This window comes from Vanellus vanellus (assembly GCF_965231255.1).
Source record: "Vanellus vanellus genome assembly, chromosome: 5".
NCBI lineage: Eukaryota > Metazoa > Chordata > Aves > Charadriiformes > Charadriidae > Vanellus > Vanellus vanellus.
The window spans coordinates 21,662,061-21,685,038 of NC_138910.1; the positions used below are offsets into that span (position 1 = coordinate 21,662,061).

The 22,978-nt window shown below is 36.4% G+C and overlaps 1 protein-coding gene across 1 annotated transcript in view; it reads right to left on the reverse strand.

Annotated features, from left to right (window-relative positions):
• Window positions 1-22,978, reverse strand: part of LOC309672013 (sodium channel protein type 1 subunit alpha) — a gene marked incomplete at both ends in the record, with an annotated part of 554,434 nt that overhangs the window by 364,022 nt on the left and 167,434 nt on the right. The window contains 6 exons of the mRNA XM_082483407.1: window positions 3,586-4,754; window positions 5,121-5,391; window positions 5,757-5,854; window positions 7,551-7,692; window positions 8,035-8,088; window positions 15,214-15,495. Of these exons, the coding sequence (XP_082339533.1) occupies window positions 3,586-4,754; window positions 5,121-5,391; window positions 5,757-5,854; window positions 7,551-7,692; window positions 8,035-8,088; window positions 15,214-15,495 (2,016 nt within the window). Of the gene's footprint in view, window positions 4,755-5,120; window positions 5,392-5,756; window positions 5,855-7,550; window positions 7,693-8,034; window positions 8,089-15,213; window positions 15,496-22,978 lie in introns of the transcript that reaches the window.

Sequence of the window (22,978 nt, forward strand, 5' to 3'; positions counted from 1 at the left end):
GCAAACCCATCTTGCACTGAATTAGCAGGTGAAGCCGATTCTTCTAGCAGAGAGCGCTCCAAGGAAGATTTCCTTACAAATTCATCACACGTGGCACTGCTCCGTCACACAGTTCCCATCCCCAGTGTCAGCAAGGTGCCAAAGAGGTAACATATAAGTGTATTTGTTTTTCCTCATTGGCCAAGATGATCCTCCAAATTTTCTGTTATGTTTATGTGATGCTCTACTTGTTCTAAAGTAACATTTCGGCTTCCGTAACACTGAAAACATGAAATAGGTATGAGGAAACAAGTATTTTTGTGCGGCCAATGACCTGTGATCTGCAGTGACAGTGGCACAGTTTTCATTTATCTTAAAACTATTTCCTTGAGAAAGGCAAAGTTTAAAAAGTTGTGTATAGAATATAAAAAATATTATTCAATTTACTACTTTATTTTTGAAGCAGTCTATTATTCCTATTAGTTTATGGATAATTTACATACTTTTTAAAGAGAACCTTTTAAGACATATTTTGTTTACACATTAATCTGAAAATACTTTTCATTTTGATATTTACGATTTAAGTTTTAGACTTCTTTTTCGTAATGCATTTCAGAACAATTTGAAGGAGAAACATGTTCCTCCCTCAAAAGATTCGTGATGAATTTCAGAGAAGATGCTATGAAATTTTATTTCTGCATTAGCAACTGAGCAAGCATACAGAATACAATTGCTCATAAACTGGTTTTATACTAAGTTCAGTATTCACTGATGAGTGTTTTCAATTTAAGTTGTAGATGAAATGCAACGTACAATTATGTAAGCCTATAAAATGAACAGTTTCAGAAATTGACTGAAGTAATTGATAAGGAATAACCGACAGGCCCACTTTCCAGCTGCATTTGCATTTTTCCATACCAGTATCCACAAATGATAGCTTCTAGGAACATGGTGCTTCCAGAGAGAGTCTTAAAAATTCCTGAGGAAAAGACCACTGTTTATTCACTCCAGTGCTGATTCACCTTTTTCAGAAACGCACTTGAGTGCAAGATGTTCTGTAGCCTATTTGTGAATAGTAACTAGCAGGCATAAACTGGTTCTCATAATCCCAGTTGGGGAATTTCATGCATCTAGAACTATTTTCAGTCCACACTTTCTCTTTGTAAACTCATGAATGCTCAGTTCTCATACCTGTAAATGCTTTGAGCCTCCTGGGACACCCTCAGGACAGCTCTGGTATTTGGCGGTTGAGTACCCCACTGCATGGAGCTGCTGCATGAACTCGTGAAGTTACTCAGAGCAGTACTACTGATACGTACAGAATCATCATGCCCAGTATCTAACATGCATTGAAGTAGAAATTCCTAGTTGGTGACTAACAAGCAAGTCCCAAGGATTAGCTTACGTGGAAGAACAGTATAGCTGGCTGTAAAGGTTTTCAGTGTCCTCTCATTCTCTGGTTTTAGAAGCACACCTTTTTTATATTAATGTAAGATAATAAAGACGAAAGGAACATACAATAAAAAAATGTAATCTTTATTATTTTGGCGCATTAATAATGTTGTTTAGCATCAGTTAGGGTAATAGTAGCATTTTCCTGCATGCAGTTCACTAATACAGTATTAGTCAATAATTTTAATAAAAGTAATCTATATTTAATTTTCCTGTGTAAGAAACATAAAATGTCCTGATGTGTTGGATTATACAATTTTGCTACTTTCTCTTTGTGAAAAAATACTGTGGACCTAAGACAACATTTAGAACGGTTCTAGTGCATCATGAATAAAAAAAAAATCTGTAAGTAAAGATGAGAAAAGATTAAGGATTCTGTGAAAGAAAGATTGTATCTGAAAACTTATGATGCAGGCACTGCTTAGACATTCAATATGAACTTTACACCATTTCCCAACCACGAAAAAACTTAGATTTTTAGAAGCAAATTATGAACTTATTTTGCAAAAAGTATTGACATGTTTGCAAATATTGTAAAAAATAAGAACCTACAGCTAGCCATTCTCTTAGTTATATCTTGTTCACTGGAGTTCTTCTGTGAAAAAGTGCTATGGACAGAAAGTAACAAAAATGGTATGACATCAACCTGAAGATAAAATTCAGTTCTTGTTTTATGTACATAATGCTGAAAAATAAAATAAAATGATTTTTACAGTATTTATATTTGCTTATAAAATTCTAACATTATTTTCAACAGGTTTAGTAGTTTTCAACATGTCTGTACAGTTTGAATATACACTATATGCTTTTCACTGAAAATTCAAAAATGTAAAACAAATAAGCTCCTAAATAGCTGCAAAATATTGCTTAATGGTATGGAGGAATGAGGTCTTTTTGAGTAGCTTATTTCATTTAGCTCTGATGTATGGCTTCCCATATTTAAGAATCCTGGACATTCAAAGGAACAGCAGCATAGGCAATATAAACATGCATTGATAGCATCCAAACTATCTATAATGGTAGATAATACGTAATTTTACCTGTTGAGCGCTTGCACACTACACTTATTGTGGTACATATTTGATGCAATAAATGTGCTTAGGTCATTATCTGCTCAAACATGCACCACAGGTTAAAAATTACTATTTACATAGCAGAGGGCTTTTCATTAACGTGTACAACAGTATCAACCTCACTGAGAGCTGAAGATGGCTAAACAATACTGCAGGATAAAGCAGAACAACTGTATAAAGGGATCTTTTTGATCAATTTGGCGGGCTGAGGCAGATTCATTTAGTATTTGTATGCAGAAAGACATTTGACAAAGACAGAATCTGTGACTCCAGACCTAGAAAGAAGTTTGCACTTTCTGAAACTTAATGGTCTGTGCAAAAATTAATCCGTTTCTACTGTTCTCGTGAATTATAGGGGACTTTACAGGCATACCAAGACTTGTTAGGATGTGATGAAACATGAATACATTAATTAAGCACCTCAAAATCTGTTATTCCTTTCCAGAAACACCGCGCTAAAAAAAATCTGTTGTTCTTTGTGACTTAATGTTATTTTCATGCATGATCTATAAGTGCAGCATGCCTTCATGCAACTCGTTTCTGTGTGTATATTAGTTGTATAATAGAACACCGGGCCCTTGTACCTGTAAAGGTGTACTTAATCCCCTTCCCCAACAGAAGCCCCATTTACAAAAATAGTCACATATAATAAACAACATATGAATAAAAATAAGATGAATCCACCAACACAGGTTTTGTAAAAATATGACGTATGTGGCAGTTGAAATGCAACCAGTGGATACAGTTACTGTATTGTTTTATGCTAAACACACAAATACTTCGTTTGCACCCCTTTCACTGGTCCCTACAGTCTGAGTAGCCATTTTTTCTCTCCTCTTCAGCAGTGTCAGCTGGTAGTGAGAACAGTAACCTCCTGTCAAGCTTGTTTCCCCGTATCACAGTCACAGTCACTGACAAGGGGTCACTGTCTTTTAATAGGCACTGACCTTTAATGTACAGTATATTTGTAAAAATTGTCAGTTTGGCATAGACCTCCAGCAGGAGCCCCGTTGACACAAACACATGATCATTACAGCCTAGAACTATTTTGCACATAGATGATTTTGTTTGCTATTTGCTTTTATTTCTGAACATCTTTATCTTCCTTTTCATGCTTTCCTTTGACTGGCCTTGTTACGTGATCATAAGAAGGTGGACAAACTGCTGTTGATGCAGTTATATCGGTTTTCTCTGTAAATGAGTTTTCATTTAGCTTGTCAATAAGGATTTCATCTTTCATACCCTGACCGGCCCCTCCTTCAGTTTTGTTTTTGTTATAGATAAAGGAAGCTTGTTTTACTGTTCGTTTTAAAAGGTGACGTCTGTAAGCCCGTTGAATAATGACAGCAGATACTTCCTCCTGTTTTCGTTTTAATGTGGTTGTAATTGGTTCATAGGAAGCTTTTGAAGGATTAGATGCCATAAACCGGTCTTCCATCTGTATTCTGAGGGCGTCCATCTCCCCGCTTTCCCCCAACACACGCTTTGTGAAAGCAAACAAGATGTCAAGGCAGTGAATTCTGTCGCCGCTTACCATGGGCAGATCCATTGCAATAAGCTGGACTTTGTTTGGTTTGGGCAGATGAAGAGGAGGCTCAAGCGCTGCTGCAAAATCAGACAATTTCTCAAATTCCATGAATTGTGTTGCATCAGGATCAAACTTCTCCCAGACTTCGTAGAACATCTCAAAGTCATCCTCACTCAAGGGTTCAGCGCTTTCTTCAGTAGCAACACCAAAGTTCTCCAAAATCACGGCAATGTACATGTTCACCACTACCAGAAATGATATGATAATGTAGCTGACAAAGAAGAAAATCCCAACAGAAGGGTTGCCGCAGTCGCCTTTCACAGAGCTCCCCGGATGAGCTTTGTTAGGGTCACAGTCTGGCTCCCCACTATTAAGAATTGGAGCTAGCAAACCATCCCATCCTGCAGATGTGGTGATCTGAAACAGGCAGATCATGCTGTTGCCAAACGTTTCAAAGTTGAACATGTCATCTATACCAGCTTCCCTCTTAACATAGGCAAAGTTGGACATGCCAAATATCGCATAGATAAACATGACCAGGAACAGCAGCAGACCAATGTTGAACAAAGCAGGAAGAGACATCATCAAAGCAAAAAGCAGCGTGCGGATTCCCTTAGCGCCTTTAATGAGACGCAGGATTCGACCGATTCTGGCAAGTCGGATCACTCTGAATAGTGTGGGGGATACAAAATACTTTTCAATCATCTCGGCTAAGAACATACCTAAACCAGAAAAAAAAAACAAAATAAAACCAAGATGCATTAACACTTAATCTCCGTATCATAGCAGAAATTTAGAAAAATAATTTTCAAATTGGTCATTCTATGTAGCAATTAAAGATACTCTTTAGATTCCACTTGCGTAATTTCCGTTATACCAGTTATACTTAATATTTGCAGGTGCAATATATGTTGAATGATTAGAACTGTTTTGATGGTATGATGAGGTAAATTATTAGATAAAGTGAAAAGTTGCATGACTTAGTTGTAAACCTTGCAATGGCAAAAGCCAACCATATAGCGCTATTCGAGTAAAAGTTAGCCTTATGTTCATTTTACCCTATTTTTGGTTTAATAAACAAGACTTACCTACTATAGAGAGAATGACAACTACAAAATCAAAAATATTCCAGCCTATAGTGAAATAGTAATGGCGAAGTGAAATTAATTTCAGGACACATTCTCCAGTGAAAAGGACGATGAACACCAGGTTTATCCAGTATAAAATATTTTCCATTTCTTTACTCTGGTCATCAGTTTCTACCATCATGGTAACCATGTTAAGACAAATAAGAATCATGATGCTGATGTCAAAGACTTGCTGTGTCACAAAATCAAAGACCATGCCTTGGAATTTGTTCTGAGGAGAAAAGCAAAAAAGAAATATCCAATACAAACTGTAATTGTTTTTCATTTCCTGTTAGAAGAAAGAAGAAAAATACATGCGGTAAGGCCTGTAAGACTTCAATAAAAATGTAACTAGTGAGCTTAAGCAGAGGAGTCAAATTAAAGTGAATCCAACAGCTTAGTTGAGCCTCCTTTGTTTGTACATTCATACATAAAATTGTTGCAAGGAAAAAATAATTTTTTTAACCGTGTTTACATTTTTGCTGACTGATACACTAGTTAATGATAATTTTCACATGGGCGTATTTCTGCTCTCTCTCAATAAAAACTGAGCTGTTTGTAAATAGATATTGGTTTGATGTATATAAATAATTTTACCCCTGGTCTTGGTATAGGTTTTTGTGGTTTTTTGGATCCCAACTTTTTCATTGCATTGTAGTATTTCTTCTGTTCTTCTGTCATAAATATGTCTTGACCTCCAAAGTAAAAACATGAAACCAAAATTGGTTATAATCACATTTGTATGCAGTGTTGAAAAAACTCTTAAAGAGAAACGTGATTTATTTGTTTATTTCAGGAAAATCAAGAAGACTGAATTGGGAAAAAAATCTCATAGCTATCAAATGCAGCTGTCTGCAAGCTAAGCATTTAGTCCAGAAGTTGTCTTGATATCCAGTACCATAGCTGACAAAAAACCGTAATGTAGCATTTTTCTACAGTTATCCTCCTTGAACTCCAAGAAATCTTTTTCAGTACCTCTTTTCTTGTATAGGAAGAGAGAGAGTAAACAGCATCTGAGGTAACCTCAAATAGTCTGGGCTGCTCAGTACTGTCACTTCTGAACTGCGATTTTAGTGGAACAAAGGGAGCAGACAAAGTCAGGTTTTTAGTACATGAGTATGTTAGTGCTTTAGGTATCTAGTTTAGCAATCACAACAGTCGCATTGGGACTCAAAGCCTTCAGGGTTTTTGAGAAGATGGATTATCAGACTTTGGAGAAACTGAGCTGAAGATTCAAGCATGCTTGATACTGTTAACAGAGAAGTGCTCTCTTTTAATTCTTTATCTTGATTAGCTTCCACATTCAATGAAGTTCTGATTAGCAAAAGCCAGAACTGGCCTTTGGAGTTTGACAGTGAAGATAAAGAGAGAATTATTTCACGGCAACCTAACCAAAACTCACTGCCCGTAGTAACTTTCTTGTAGAGACAGCTTGAATGAAAACCCATCAGACTCCACATATCTCTTGAAGTAAATTTTTCCTGGATAAAAGTTACTTGCAGACATCTAATTCCAGGAATGTCTATGAACACATAGGACTGGATGCAGCCCTTTTGTGGGTAAGTGTTTGGGAAGCTCGAAGACATGGGGATGCATGCACCATACACTGGACAGGCTCCATAACCACACACCTCTTAGGCCTCTAGCTCTTCCAAAAATCTTACTTAGCATCTCTCATTAGTAACAGAAACCCAAAGAAAGTGATGAAGTCCAGTAAGTAAAAGTAAGCTAGTAATTCATGGCTGCTTTTGTCTTTTAGCTTTCACTACCTTATCTATTTGCAGAAAATAATTTTAAGATGAGCATCTGAGACTCAAACCATCTCTACCAGTGAGATTATCTACATCTGCACTGTGAAACAATAAAAAAAGGCACTGAGGTAGTTAGAAACCACTCCTGTTCTGTATAGTTTGAGATTGTTCAATGCCACAAAATAGAACTTGAATACTTGGGATCATTAAAACAGCATCTATAGTACTGTGATGAAATAATGCTTTATTTTTCATAATCAGGTAGTTAGGGTTTTTTTTTTGTGCTGATAGAGACACTACAAATCAAGAAGAAAAAAAAATCAAGAAATTATGAGTGCTTTAATGTGGAGGCCTAAATCAGGTGTTTGATTATGTAAGGAGGTTTCATGAAGTTTAGGCATGGAAAAATAGATGACTTGAGAAAGACTACACTGGACATTGAAAACAGAAGGGTGTGTCCCATTCTCTACAATGTAAAATCTTATGATGTTAATGCATTCTACATATTGGTAAGATTTTATATCCTAATATACTTCTGCTTTTTCAATTTTGAATAAACCTTGTGTGTACATTCCATATATCATGCACCTGCAAAAATGCAGTATTTTAGAATATCTTTAAAAGTGAAATGAAACAATACTTATCTTCTTTTTTTGCTGATTGAAGTTATCAATAATTACACCAATGAACAGGTTCAGGGTGAAAAAAGACCCAAAAATGATGAAGATGACAAAATACAAATACATGTACAGGTTGTCTTCATACTTGGGTTGCTGTAATACCTAAGGAAAAAAACGTGAAATATCATTCCTAAGATTTCATGTGAAAATCTCAACGTAACAAGCAGCAACCTTGGGCAAAATGTCCTTGCTATTTTGTGTTTGGACAATACTCCTGTCACTTATATCAATGTATTTTGTCCACTCCATCTATAATTGACAGCATCTGGCAGTTTGCATTCAGTTTCCCACAATTTGTTACAGCAGCATCTTACATTAGTTAATTTAACTTTGTTTCGTTTTATTGTATGGTTATTAATTGCTTTTGAAAGATATACAAATACACACTTGTTGATAGACAGACCTCAAGAATAAAAAAGGATTCAAAATATTGGCAGTACTTACATCTCTTGAGTCAATTGCTGCATACATAATATCCATCCAGCCTTTAAATGTAGCCTGTAAACAGTACACACCTGTTTAAGCATAAAGCTTGATGACAGTTCATACAATTATTTCCAGCAACTGAGTACACCACCAGGAATAATTAGCATAACATGAGATTTCTAGATAATTTTGTCTCTTGGCTTTCTTCACAGCTGCTCATCAGATACACTGCTGTGTATCCCCCTGTTTTGTCTCTCTATGAATATTTTAAGCAGGAAGCGTAATTGACTTATTTCTAATTAATTATCACAAATGATAGAATGCAGTGTCATTTTAGTGAACTAAATGTTCATCAAATCATATCAGCTGAAAAGACTACGTGCAGCTGAGAAATAGCCTTGTGTAACTGAGTTGCCACCAATGAAGACTGATGTGTAGTCCCTCCCTCTCAAATCAGTCAGAAAGGTGGAAAAACAAAGAACCCCAAATTTTATCAGCTCAGAAAAGGTATTCTATCAATCAGAATTTTGCTTTGTCCCTACTTTGAAAGACTTAGTAATTCTGTTTTCACTTTTAATATATTGTGTTGTGTTTTACAGAGGCTAGATCCCTCAGATATGTTCTGAGATAAACTGGTAAGAAGAGGATGTGTTTTATGTGCATCGAAGATTTAATATGCTTCATAGATGGCAGCATTTAGTGAACTTTTACAGCTGTTTCCTCTGCCCAGAATCTGTAAAATTTTATATTTGACAGTGAGGCGTAGATTGCTTCATCTGAGCATTCAAAACAGAAAGTAATTTTCTCTGTTATAGCAATTAGTTCTCTTTTGACTAGGCAACATCTCCAAGTAGAAATCACCCAGTTTTTAATCCAGTTGTGCCCAGAATAAAACAAAGTGAGAAAGTTCTCTGTCATCTGATCCCTTTTATAATTTTGCTGAACAAGGCTGCAGATCACTGGTTCCTTCATATTCCTTGCCATAGAGACCAGTCGCAGAAACAAGTTGGGAATAGAACACTCTTCATCCATGGTTATTGCTGCATCTTGAGGTTTCATTTCTAGTGAAGGTTTCAAAAAGGCTTTGCTTATGCAGCATACAAAGCAGCTGGCATCATCCTGAACTGAACTTAAAATGAGAATGAATTATTTTCTTAATGGAAAAAAAAACCCACTTTTGAAACAGTGGAACACTAAAAAGAGCATGATTATCCTGAGATGCAAATCCAGTATGCAACAACTTTCACATCTTGGGGCCAACACAGAAAATGTGAAGTTCAGGCAACTTAGAGTACGATGTTGAAATCAAAGCATAGTATCAGAGGACCAATAAATCAACAATAAATCTGAAGCAAGTGGAGGTCTCAGCTGAAGAATTTACAGTCCTCGTGGAATATTTGGACTGCAAGGGATTAGGAGAGGTAGGATCAGCTTTACTTATGTAATTCCTAATATGTGTATAACCCATTCTCAAAGACTTTTAATGATGGACATTCCACAACCTCATAAAAAATATTTATTCCAGCACTTGTCTTGTCTTTAGTGTTTCCTAGTATCTAAATTTTTCTGCCACCATTTAAGACTGTTGTTACATACCTGGAGAACAGAGTACTAATCATCCTTTGTGCAGCACCTTTTATTTATTTGCAATCTGATTGTTGCTGCCCTTCTTCTTTAGGCTGTGAACACTGTTCCTTCCTTCAATCTTTCCATGTAGATCTTGTTTTCCAGAACTCTGATAATTCTCATTATTCTCCTCTAAGCTCTCTTCCACTAGTTCATCTCTTGAAATGGTAACCAAAACTGGACTCAGTATTTCAGCTGAGGTCTTACAAGGTCTAAATAGGGCAGGATGATTACTTCATGTCTTACAGGTACTACTTTTGTTTATGTCTTGGTACATTATTTGCATTTTTTGGAATGTCATGACTTAGGTTGAAATCAGCACTTCAGCCTGAAACACTAAATGCAAAAAATCAGCATACTTTTACATCAGAAAGACGATGCAAATGATGGAGTGGCTCTCCTGCAAAGTCTGTGCTGTTGCCTCAGATTCAGACATATGATGATCCTTGTACATCATCCTCCAGGCAAAGTGGAATTATTGGTTTTTGTGAATTTATTGTTGTATCCTAGACTAACTAGAGTGAATGGAAAAAATAGACTAATTTTAAAATATTAAGCTTCACCATCATGAGTAAAGCACTCCATTAGAAACAGGCAGTACATTTCAGCTAGTGCTAGGAAAAAGATCTGAAGAACTGAGCTGTTATATGCTTATTATTATTATTAAAAAGGCAACTTGAAAAGAGTATGGGGGTAGAAAAATACAAATATAATATATTACTATCTTGCAGTTCAAAATATCTAAAGTAAATGTGTATTTTCCACAATGACTTTCACAAAACCATGACACTACCGTTACTGAAGAAATGATGAAAAAAACAATCCCCAAACCTTATTAAAATTAAGTAGTTTTAATAAAAAAATGCTTCCTCATCATATTATTTATTCTAAATCCCTCCTAAAAATCGGTAAGAATCAGTGAATATAATCATCATTATGCACAACCATTTACTCTAGTTGAGAACTTAGCTGTGAGAAAAGGGATTCTTAATTCCCAAAGCAGAAGCATCAGTTCAGCAGGAGAACTTGTAATTTTTAAATATGTTGCTTGGACAATAGGAAATAGAACTGGAGGTTCAGTGTCAAGGCATCATATTTAGTGAAAGAGTGTTATTTCTACTGCATTCAGTAGAAGCTTAGGCCTAAATTTATCTGCAACACATTTTCTTTAACAGAAATAAGGTATTATTTGGGCATTTGTGCATACTGAATAGAAAATAACACAGAAATATGACTAAGAGATCAAATTCTTAGTTTCCTTTTTGTATATTCAAATATAAAAATATATTGTATATTCTCAGTGACACTAAATCGGGAGTAATCCATTGATTATAGCAGTGTAACTGAAATCAGCATCTGTTGCAAATGGCCTTTTCCCCAAGGCATTTTGAAAGACATATATTCAAATGCAGATTGAAATGTAGATAGAAAAAATAACAGAACACCCCCCCCCCCCAATCTAATTTACTATTGTTAAAAGTCCATAGACTTTTTTCCCTGATGTATAATTTCTCATAAAGTTACAAATAATGCTGGAGTTTCACGACTCCGTTTCTTTACCAGAAATAACCACCAGTAATATTCATATTCCGTTTTGGAGATACAATAGCATCTTGCTTTTAAAATACTAACCTGCTGGAACTTTAAAGCCACCCTCATCTTACAGCCCTAGAATTCAGCTTCTGACTTTTTTGCCCTACACTTCACAAGATGTGTTTTCTTATATATACCAGTAACAGTAGAATAATACAACATTGTGCTTTGAGACCCGCTGGTTTGCCACATTTTATCCTGGTAAGCAGGATACACGCTTACCACCAGGATAAAAGCAGGCCTCCAGGAGATTTACTTACCAAAGAATCCAAACACTAGGTTCAAGTTAAAAAGGCATAAGGCCAGAAAATTATCAGGGCAGATGCCACATCTCTTTGTGTACACCAACCTCTTCCTCTTCACTCATGGATGCATGAAAATTGTGAAAGGAATTTCTCCAGCAGATCTGTCTCTGCTTTGATGCTTTTCTTTAGGGACAGAGAAATACTCAAACAAGTTCAGACCAAGAAATGAAAAAAAGAAGTTTGCAGATCCACATAGACCAACATGAGCTACGCTGGATCATAGAATAAAAAAATTCTTAGATAGAATGGGTACTTATATGACGGATGGCATGAATATTTATGCTCCATATTATGTAAGAATTTTGGAAAATAGTCGCTGATCAAAAGTCTATAAAACTTGGTTATATCAATGGCACATATTGTTAGCCTGTATTTTGGGGCAGAAAGAATTATAACATTGCTAGCAATACTAAAGATTTTCCACCCACCCACCCACCCCCCCAAAAAAAAAAAATCCAATACGCAAACCAAAAACTAGTTTATGTTCTTTTCTTAGGTCCCTCATTCCAGAAATTCATTCCCCATCACCACCAAGGAAATTCAAGAAAGAACTTCTCAGAGAGTTCGTTTTGCTTAAAAAGCCACTGCCACGGATTTCCAATCTATTTTTTGAGCCTAGAATATTTCTTTCTGAAATTATCCCACTTCTTCTGAGTATTTCTGTGTGAAATATCTATGTTTATTTTCTATATTACTCTTAAAAAAGAGTTTTGGGTTTTTTTCTGTGATGAGCAGACCCATATACTACCAGAAAAGGCTTTTCATGATTCAAAACAAAAACTGTTCATGGGACTCATTTATATCTTTCCTAGAATAATAAGGTCCTCAGTGCCAGGGCTTGGAGTTCTTTTGGCTTGTTTTCATCTGGATTTTTTTTTTTTTTTTGACATGAAAATGGTATTACTTCCAGGATTATTCACTCCAGACAGAAAACCTCAGTGATGCAGAAAATAAAGATTTATGTTGTATTACCCAGAAAAGCTGAAGGGATTTGCAATATTCTTCTTTGACTGGCTCAAAGGGCACGAGTCAGAGGGTAGAATGGAGAATGGAAATAATACTGGATTGTAAAGAGGCAGCTTTCTGTAGTTAGTTTCTAGATTCCTGAAAAAGGGACCTCGTACTGTAATTCATGCATTGACACTGATTTCTGAGTTTGTCATTAGAAAAACCCCAGTGACGTCTGTGGGGTTATTTTCTCAGGTCCATCACAACCTAATCAAAAGTCTGTGCCTGAGGTTCTTAAGGTGGAGAACCAAATTACTTCAGTAGACTTTCCAACTTATCTTTAAGATGTTAAAAAAAGGTCATGAATGTTCGCATTGGGTGCACAGAAAACATCCACTTGCAACCATGATTTTTGATTCTCATTTTTCAGCTTAATGCCTTATACCAAATACTCAAGTTTCAAAAGCTTTGTCTTTGTTTCTGACACAGTAATGGATACCTCTAATTAATTCTTAGTATTTACTTATCTATACTATTACTACAAGCTGATCAGGAAAGTTAGGGAAATCGAGGGTTGTGACACACCTATTCATTTCTCATGCTGCTTCTGAACGTGATGTCTTTAAATTCCTGTTCTAGATTCTCATCAGAAGTATTTTATATATATCAAATAGAAAATCACCTTATAAATACCTTCTTTGATTGAGAAAGTGATGTAAGAATCTCAAGCATTTATGAATTGTGGCCTTTCTTGTGTTCTTGAAGGTGAAAAACTCATGGATTCTACACATCTTAAAGTATTAGCTGAAAATCAAGCTGGTAGCTTGCGTTCTCTGCCCTGGGGCTTTTATCATTCCATAACTGCAAAATCACTACTAGCAGCTTACTTACCAAACCCAAAAAGATGCAGGACCAAGTGTCTGTTTTGTGGAATGACAGAAGTGCCCCACTTTTTTTTTTTTCTGGTATGTCACACAAAAAATCTCTTCATGTTTTTACAAGCATTTTAGTAATACGGAAAAAATAAGTGGTGTCGTCATTGACATTCATTGACACAAAAAAAATCCATCCATTAGGCAAGCCTTTGATATCGGTGCAAAATCTCATGTAGATGCTGCAAAAGCAGCTGGCTTGTCCTCCCATGACAGCTACGTCCCTCCGTGGTAGGTCTAGATTAATTTTTTCTTTGGTAGCCTGGAAACAATTGGCAAATTTCTCCCAATTTGCCTCTCAGAACAATGCAATAATTTAAGAATCTAAGTCTTCATGTAAGAAATATTTGTTGCTTTTCAACGAAGAGAAGATGGAATAAGTTATGCATAACTGGGACACCGAAATATGTATGACTGCAAGTAGCTGAAGAGTGGTGATTGTGGCCAGAAAGCCAGGAAAAAATGTACCTGGTGTTATCCCTGTCCCAGAATAGACTAGGTTACTACTGGAAGAAGAGTTGCAAACCACTTGGAAAGAGTTTTCTTGATGTCTGGTTTCTCCTGAACATGTTTGATAAAGCATTCTGCCCCCTCCTCCCCGACCCCAAGGGGGATTCCAGGCCAGTAGAGTTCAAAAAATAAGACAGGAAAATAAAGATTTAAAGTAATTCTGTTACAATCCGATTTTGTTATCAAAATCAATTAGTATTCAGTACTTTATTTCCTTAATACTGCTGGTCCCTCTCTGCTCTTTCCTGATGTGACAGTGAAGTAAATAATGAATCATAGTGAAATTTAAATTGTTAGAGTTATCAGTCACACAGGTGAGACGCTGTATTAGCTGGGGCGGTTCACAATGCCCAGAACTATTGTTTTAGACCCTGTGCAGGACCATGGCGATACCACTGCATCATGTTAATGATTTGTATTATTGAGATTTCTTATGCCAACATAAAAGCTAGAAACTTATTTTAAAACTATAAAAATTAAAACTAAGACTCTGCAGAATTAGACAGTAACCTCAAAAAACCATAGAGGTTGCTGAATGCACACAACATAGGTTAGGGTCCAGCATTTTTTTTTTTTTTATTAAAGCTGGGTTAGATTGTTAACTACTCCAAAATACAGAGATAGTTCATGTTGTGAGGACACAATTTTTGATAGTGAAGGCATAACTGCATGGTATCTTTCTGCATATATTTTCTTCCTTTCTTTCTTACCTCAGTTTTTGCTAAATAAACTGTACTAGGTGCTTATGCACAGAAATAGCAAGCAACATATTTCATCATCTATAGGATCTAATGACATTTTTCTTTTCTTATTTCTCTTCCAAATGAGAAACCGCTTCTTAGATCATAGAAGTCTGCACTGGTGGCAGCCACATCTCTGAGATGGGATTTCCTACCTGGAATTCTTCCCCGTGACCTAGTCACACCAATACAGATTTTTGTTTTTTCAGCAACAGTAAAATTTAAAGTATTCAGATAGCTGAATACCACCATTCCAGGTACTTCTAGAAACATTTAAAATTAGAAGGGGCTGGAGGACTAAGGGAGCTGTAAATAGGAAGAACAGCACTTGTTCTGTCAGATGTCCTAAAAATTCTGTATTCATCTTAGTAGGCTCTACTTCTTGCTGCTTACTATGAAAAGAGCAATCAGTTATCAGTGCAGCGGTATTACTAAGTCACAGATAAAAATCATCAGGTAAATATGTTTTCTGTCTTTGTTGCTAGAACTGCTTTTCACTATTACATATAAACAGTAAGAGGTATATAAAGAGTGATCACTTACTACTTGAAGTAAAGATAGATACCCAAATCCTACATTATCAAAGTTTACTTTCACGTTTTTCCATCGGGCACTTTGATTGTTTTTTATGAGTTCCTCGCACTGACTAAAATTGTTGATTTGGTCGACTTCAAACCTTTCATCAGTTGTGGTGTTAACACAGTAGTAGAACTTGCCAGCAAACAGATTTACTCCCATGATGCTGAAAATTAGCCAGAATATAAGACAAACGAGAAGCACGTTCATGATGGATGGAATTGCTCCTAAAAGGGCATTCACAACCACCTAGTACACAAATACAGGGGGAAAAAGAAAAGAGTGTAAGAATATTTACAGCAATAAAGGTTTGTATACCGTTGTACCAATGCTTAATAAATGCTCGTTCAGAAACTAATACTATACATGTTAACATAGGACATTATTAATTGTAGCATTGCACTGTTCTTTTAAGTACTTAACATCAGAACATGTAATGAAAGGAAAATAAGTGAGAAAATTAAAATAATTAAAAGCAAAACAAAAGAGAAGACCTGGTGGTAGTAAGATGAAGCCTGACACTGATGTGTTCTATTTAAAAAAGACAAGCGGGTTAAATATAAATACAGACATAATAAAATTCTAAAAATGCATCAAATTATAGCTTTGAAATGTTTAAAGAAAAATGGCAACCTGTAGATCAACATAGCTTTGAAATTTAAGCTGAAAACACAAATGCCATGAATCTAGAAACTAAGCTCTACATTAAAAGGATTATGCAGGAATTAAATACATATCTTTATTGCCTTATTGTTCCATGCAAGATTATAACAAAGATTAATTTCTTTGTATAGAAAAGCAAGACAGATTTGCAATATGTGTCTACTTGAATCAACATAATTTATTTCAAGCTCCAGTCTTATTGTTTCATGTATTGAGTTTAAGTCAGTAATAACCTTCATTTATCTAAAGAAGGACATATATCAAGGACATATTTAGGGGGTTTGATTTTGCATTTTAAATTACTTTTGACCAGTTGCCTTCTCAGCCCCTTGCAGGCAAGATGTCAATAATTACTTATGTAGATAAAAAGAGTATTTTTCTGATATATACAGTAATTAATCACATGTGTCTGTCAGAGCTATCAAAACTTTTGTGGTATTTGTTTGGCTAATAACTAAGCAATAATTTCTCCTTAAGTATCCAATACCAAATCTCATTTACAAGTTATATTTTATTTTAAATTTTACTTTATTTCTCCGTAAAACTTTTAGGACCTTGTAGGAAGGTAAAATAAAATATACGGTAGGGCTCTGTCTCTCTGCAATCCAATTCCTGCAGTAAGACAGGCATGGACACTTGAGGTACATTAAGGTGTTTTAGTCCATCTTTATTCCCTGCTTTCTGCAACATAGAGGGATCTTTCCCACTACCAACATAATTCTGAGCAAGATCAGAGCTGCTCAGTCTTACTACCTGTATTTCACAGCCTCTTGAAGGCCTTTGGAAGCAGAGTATTGTGGTTGTGTTACTTGTCACTCAGCACCCTCCTCCTCCTAAATGTTATGGCCAGGAATTAGGACCTGTTTAGAGATCTTAGGTAGAAATGTTATTTTCAGGGCATATTTTCTTATTATTTTAAGGGCCTCCTCCATTGCCAGACAGTAAAAATGGGACCTTCCTGTAACTGAGAATTATCCCTATCTTTTATAAAACCATGAATTTTTTAAGATTGAGTTTCTCTTGGCAGCTTCAATTTTTGGTGATAACTTCATTATAGATTTTTAGTATAGAAAATGTGAAGTATCTAGGTGATGTAGACATAAACTAGCCATTTTAAAAATATGTTTAAAAAGGCTAAGAAGGTCCCAGTAATATTCTAAACATAAGAAACCATTTTCAAAGGAGTGAAGGAAATGTTTTTTTACTGTCCTGTGGGGAGAAGAAATCTACTGCTACTTAGCTTGATGGATCTGAGAACAACATAAAAACTATGAATGCAATTTTTCTGGAATTTATTCCAAGTCTGACCTGATCTATGACACTGTATTATGCTATTGCTGCTTTGAAATTCTAGGCCAGCTAGTGCTTGTCTTATCTTTTCTTTTTTTTTTTCTTCACCCATAAAAATGTTCTCCATGTGTTATACTGATTGAATTCCTCTGTTTAATCTTGGTAAAAAAACTGAAAATAAAGATGTCAAGAAAGAAAGATGGGGATTTAGTCCTGCACCTTAAATAAATTAAGGTTACCTGTGGTCACATGAAGAATGTTCTGTGTGAATTGAGTGCCTGTAGCAATTACCTTTTTAACAACCCTGAGATCCATTGGACCACAGCACAGATCCAGAACAGGCAGCAGAATACTAACAACTACAGTAATTGTTACACAAATTATGAATTGATAGTAGTTGTAGAAAGAAAGGTTTCTAGAAAACGCCATCAGTGTGTCTCACATCTTTAGATGAACAGGTATTGCAGTCCCACTACTGAGACTGCCAAAAGATCAGCCACATCTTCTTGAATAAGAAGTGAACAGCTTCCAGCAACTGTTCCAATAACAGTTCCAACAACTTGTTCCATAGAGGTCACTGAAAACCCATGAAATGGTAACAATTTTTGGTCACTACTGACCTGGCCTGGATGCGAACTGGTGACCTAGAGATGAAAGGCTCTGTATCCTATTACCAACCCCTTGAGCTATCCAGTCCCCCTGGAAGGTTTTTTAAGAAAAGAAGAAAAGAAAATTAAAACTTTTAGAAGATGTTTTCTGTTTGCGTTTTGTTTTTTGATATTTTTTCCCCACCAGAGTTGAGCCTTTGCCCTATCATACGTGTAATGTAAAACTGTGTTTTTACATGCTGGTCAGACGCTTGGCTGGCTGTAATGTCCACCTTAGGAAGAGGTCTTTAATTTCTTCAAGACATAGACAGTTGGAGGCAATTGATTTATCAGTGTTTTTTTTGTTTACTGTTTTGGTATTTGCTTTGGGAATAGCTGAGGTGAATCAGGATAACCAGGACATTAGCTTACATAATATATACCCAGGATAGCACCCATACATACACACATGACACCTACGCACATAAGTTAGAGCAGATGGACAGAAAAAAGTGAGAACCAATTGAAAAGTGAACTGAATGCAGAAAAGAGATCAATTAGCATTTCTTAATGAGTTAAAAAAATAGCAAATAAAAATTGCAATCTCTTCTTGTTGAAAAGAGACTGTAGTGGGTTAAAAGAATATTGGCAACCACAGCTCTTATTTTTGCTTTTTCTTCATGTCTAGATCAGATGTATGTGATTCTAAACATATTTTTTATTTTAGAAAGGGCTGTTCTCTTGGGCCTATTTTCTGTTATTCCTTGATACAGAATATAATGCCAATAAACTGGAAAAAGATGTTTGCAGAGTAGTTTGTTTGTTTGTTTTTTAAAATTACCTATGCATTTCCTCAAGGCTGGGATGTTGTTGGTCAGGCTGACTCCGGTGAGCAAGCTGCAAAAGCCCAAGCTGATTCTGTTTTCACCTTCCTGTAGCTTCAGGTAGGTGCAATAGCAATAAGTGCAAGTGAGAAGCAACACCTGACACCTACAGAGACAAACAGGCTCTAGACCATTTTACATCTTAGTTGATATTCATCCAGGAAAAAAAAAGGTTGTGCAAAACACACATTTTTTTCATGTTTACATTTTCATAACATTTATCTTGCAACATCAGATATATATGTAAGTAAAAGAATTACTGCAATGCTATTTGTCTTATCTTCTGGCTGATATAACATTATGTCAATACAGATTAGTACTCCAGTAGTTTTTTGTTGTTGCTGTATCTTTTTTGGACAACTGTCCAAAGAAGACGGCAGAATGGAACTGAAAAACAAATAGCAGTTTTGCTACCAGAGCTGTGCATATGTATAGAATGAGGATTATGCAAAATACCAGCTTATCCCTGCTGAATGAGTAGAATATAAAGAAGCTTTACTAGATTCAGCCTTGCTGTGGGACACATCTGAAACACATAGTGAGATATAAATGTATTATAGCCCCCACAGCAAAATAGCTTCAATAGATCCTGGCATCTCAGCAGCCACAGGATTTCCAGGAATCCTTACACTGGACCTCACTAATGGATATAGCAGGGCCTCCTGAAATCTGTAAACAAAGCAGGAACAATCTTCAGTAGTACTTATCCATTTTTTTTCCATAACTTTTGCAGCTTCTGTGAAGAAATTCCAAACTCTGTCCCTGGTGCAAACGAGGAGGAAGTTACCATCTTTGGGATGGAAAGGAAGATTAAAGGATTCCGTCTGGAACATTCTTCCTGCTTAAAATGACAAAATACTTTATTTGCCTCCTCTTTGAAAGTTGTCAACTTCGTAATTTTAGGTTTAAACAGGAAAAGTTTCCCAAAGATTTCATGTGTCAGATCTCATATTGGAGACCTTTGAAGGAGTCCATCAAAGGCTATAGAGGTTATTTAACTGTTACCTCGTATTTTCTTCTGCATGTACATTCTCATGTAGGATTCACATACACAAGCACAGAAAGCCAAGTAATTTTTACTTCACCAGGACCTTTATGGATGAAATCCATAAAGCCATTCATCTCTCTCTTAGCAGTACAAGGATTGTAGAGCCAATTGTTCAAAGACAGCAGCGTGTAGAGGGAGTTTGACAATAGCATATGTAGCGTAAGCCACGTTAGAGCAAAACAGAAAATTAATTCCTGACTCAGATGAAACACTGAGACTTCCTTGGGCAGGATTTGAGAGTAAGCTATGAATACCACCTCGTCTTGAACAAGTATGAAGTAAGAACATCTGCCATAAGATCATGAATCTCCCCTGCTCAACTGGCCAAAGTCCAGATGTACACAAAGCTGCCAGAGAGAGCATTTGCACTGAAAGCTGAAGAAGTGAGCAAGTAGCTATAGATTTAGATTCTTGGTTCACCACAGAGGTAAGATTGCTAGAACAAGCAGGTAGGTAAGCCATGAGTGGAGAAAAATGGAGGCTGAGGAGACATACATGATCTGAGTTTAGCATGTGCTCATAGTGAAGGACTTTGAGGACATCACACAAGGAAGGGTAGAAGATACTAAAACTGCACTGACTTGACCAGGGGGTGGGTATCAGGTAACAGACAGGTGTATTCTCTCTTAAACTGTGGAGGAGTTGGGGCAAAGGAGGAAAAGACATAAAGAATACAATAACTTTCCCAGTCAGGGGATCAAAAGAGCATCTGAGTGAGACCATGAAGAAAGCCCATACCTGAATCAAAAAGATTAGCACTATCTGATAGTCCAAGGCAAGGAATCATTGGAACAAACCTCTGTCTTGAGAATTATCATCCCTTGCTCTTTGCATTCATGAATCAACAGCTATAAGAGAACCAGTGCATCACCTGATTTATTTGTATTATGGCAGCATAAGCATACCACTGGACCTTCACAGGCCAAGCACCAGCCCAGTGAGATCAGCTGTCCAGCAGCTTGAATTCAATGTGTGGCTCTCCTTCACGTACATTTAACAGATAGCTTTTCCACTGTCACTGGATCCTCTGTCGTACATAAACTTTTCTAGTTTACCCATCACAAAGCGTGGGCACATGTTCCTATCAGACAAGTCAGAAATACGTAATAGGAACTTCTTGATATGCAAATAATAGTGTTTTCCAAAGACTTTGCTTACAAAAATGGACAAATGCTCATAAGGTGACATGCAATCAAAAATTTGTTATGCAAACCAAATTTAAGACAGATATGCACCTATTCTGCTCGTTTATGTCCATGTGATAGGAAGGAAGACCCCTACATCAAAGAAGTTCAAAGAAAAAAAAAAAAAAAGAAACCAAACCCAAACTGCCAAAGCCCCTGGATTTTGCTAATTGCACAGCAAAACCAAATCCAAAATATCAACTGCCCTGCTGACAAACCCTTTTGAAAGGTAATTAGAAACACAAAGGTAGGTAGTATAGAGCAAAAGGTTCCCAAGAATTCTTTTAAGTACCTTCCCCCCAAAATACTTGAATGGGTCCTCAGTCCCCAGGGATGAAATTCATCTAATAATTGTATCTATGAAGAATGCTGAAATTCTTGTAGGGTATGTCTTAGTAAGCTTTTCACAGTTTGGGGGTCATAGGTGGCTTCGAGTTTATGGGATGGCAGTTTCTGTCATTTCACTACTAAAGTTGTGTACGTAAAGATAATCTGGAACCTTGTAGATATGCAGTGTGATGTAAAACACGGCACTAGATTTCTAGAAGAGAAGTACCTTAAGAAACGTGCAAATCCTTCATTTTCTCATTTGGTTTGTCAGGTAAAAAGAGGAAATGCGTGGACCTGCAGGGTAATCAGTGGTGATAAAGTCTTAATCAACAAACAAAATAAACAGAAAAAAATCTCAGCAAATACAATTTTCACCAATTATGAGATCATCCACCAGTGCAGTTGCTACTATCCAGGTTTGTGCAAAGATTAACAAGGGTGAAGGTGAGCTTAAACATTTCAATAATTCAGATTAAAATCGTGACATTCTTAAAATAATTCAGTTGGAAGATGCTCAGTTCATTATAACTATTTGAGTTCATTTCCATCGTGACAGCGTCTTGTGACAGACAGTACTGAGATCGTGCTCAGCAATGTGCTATCCCTAAGTAATCTCTAACAAAATAGGCCTGATTCTTTCTCACAGGCAGAGGTTCTTAACTGGGTAGGAGATGGGTTTGAACTTGTGAAACAGTGAATTATAGCTGTTAAAATCAAGTCAAGATTTTTGCGATTTTTTACTCCAAATATGATTTATACATATACATACACACGCATGCACAAGAAAACATTCTGTCCCCTTTTTAAACCTAACATCTACCATCTAAAAATCAAACCTTGTGTAATCCCTTTTCATCATAAACCATTTAGAACAAGTTATAAAGTTGAAGGGACTGGCACTTGAATGGCGAAACAGGGATTTCATCTGAATTTCTACTGTTTCAAAATTCCCAAAAGCCTGAAAATTCAAAGTACTATTTTCTTACTCAGTAAACGTGACACTTGGAAGCAACTTGTTTGCCTAAAATAAAAAGAGAAATTTAAAAAAAAAAATCACTGAGAAATAATTTATCAGTAATCACTGATTTTTTCAAGGTATAGTATACATGTAATGTAAACATCTTGTACCAGTAGTGTAGCACATGCTCTGCTTGTGTACAGTCCCTGCTGAAAAGCAGGGATCATTTTGTTTCTGCAATGTCATGTGAGAGCAGTGCCTTCACTGCTGTTGTCCCTTCCCGCAAGCGACCTGCGAGTGTTTGTCAGGTGGCAGGGGGCTCAGTGTGACAAAGGTGGTTGGAGCAGTCTCTTTGTTCTGACCAAATGATAAAAATCCTGTAATAATGGCTTCCTGTTCTCCCTGGTACTACAAAACGGATGATGAAAAGTGCCTTTCTCTGGCGTTAGAAGAGCCACCTCTATAAATCATGACACAGCAGAAAGTCAGTGGGATTTGAGAAAAATTCAAGAAAATACCCATGGGGCTTAAATTAGGAGAAGCTATGTCTGTTGGAAATGTTCTCCTCACAAAGGCAACAGAGGTACATGACCTGTGGACCAGCAGACAGAACTCAAACACTCCCTGCCCAGTGCAGAGGATTAAGACTGATCCTCAGGGGAGGCTTTGGGCTCTTTGCAGCAGTTGCTTAGTGTGAGGTTTGGAGGTGCCCATGAAGGAAGATAACTGATGATGCAGGACAGGAGAAATATTCCTGCACAAGATAGCCTGTCTCGTCTGAGTGTATC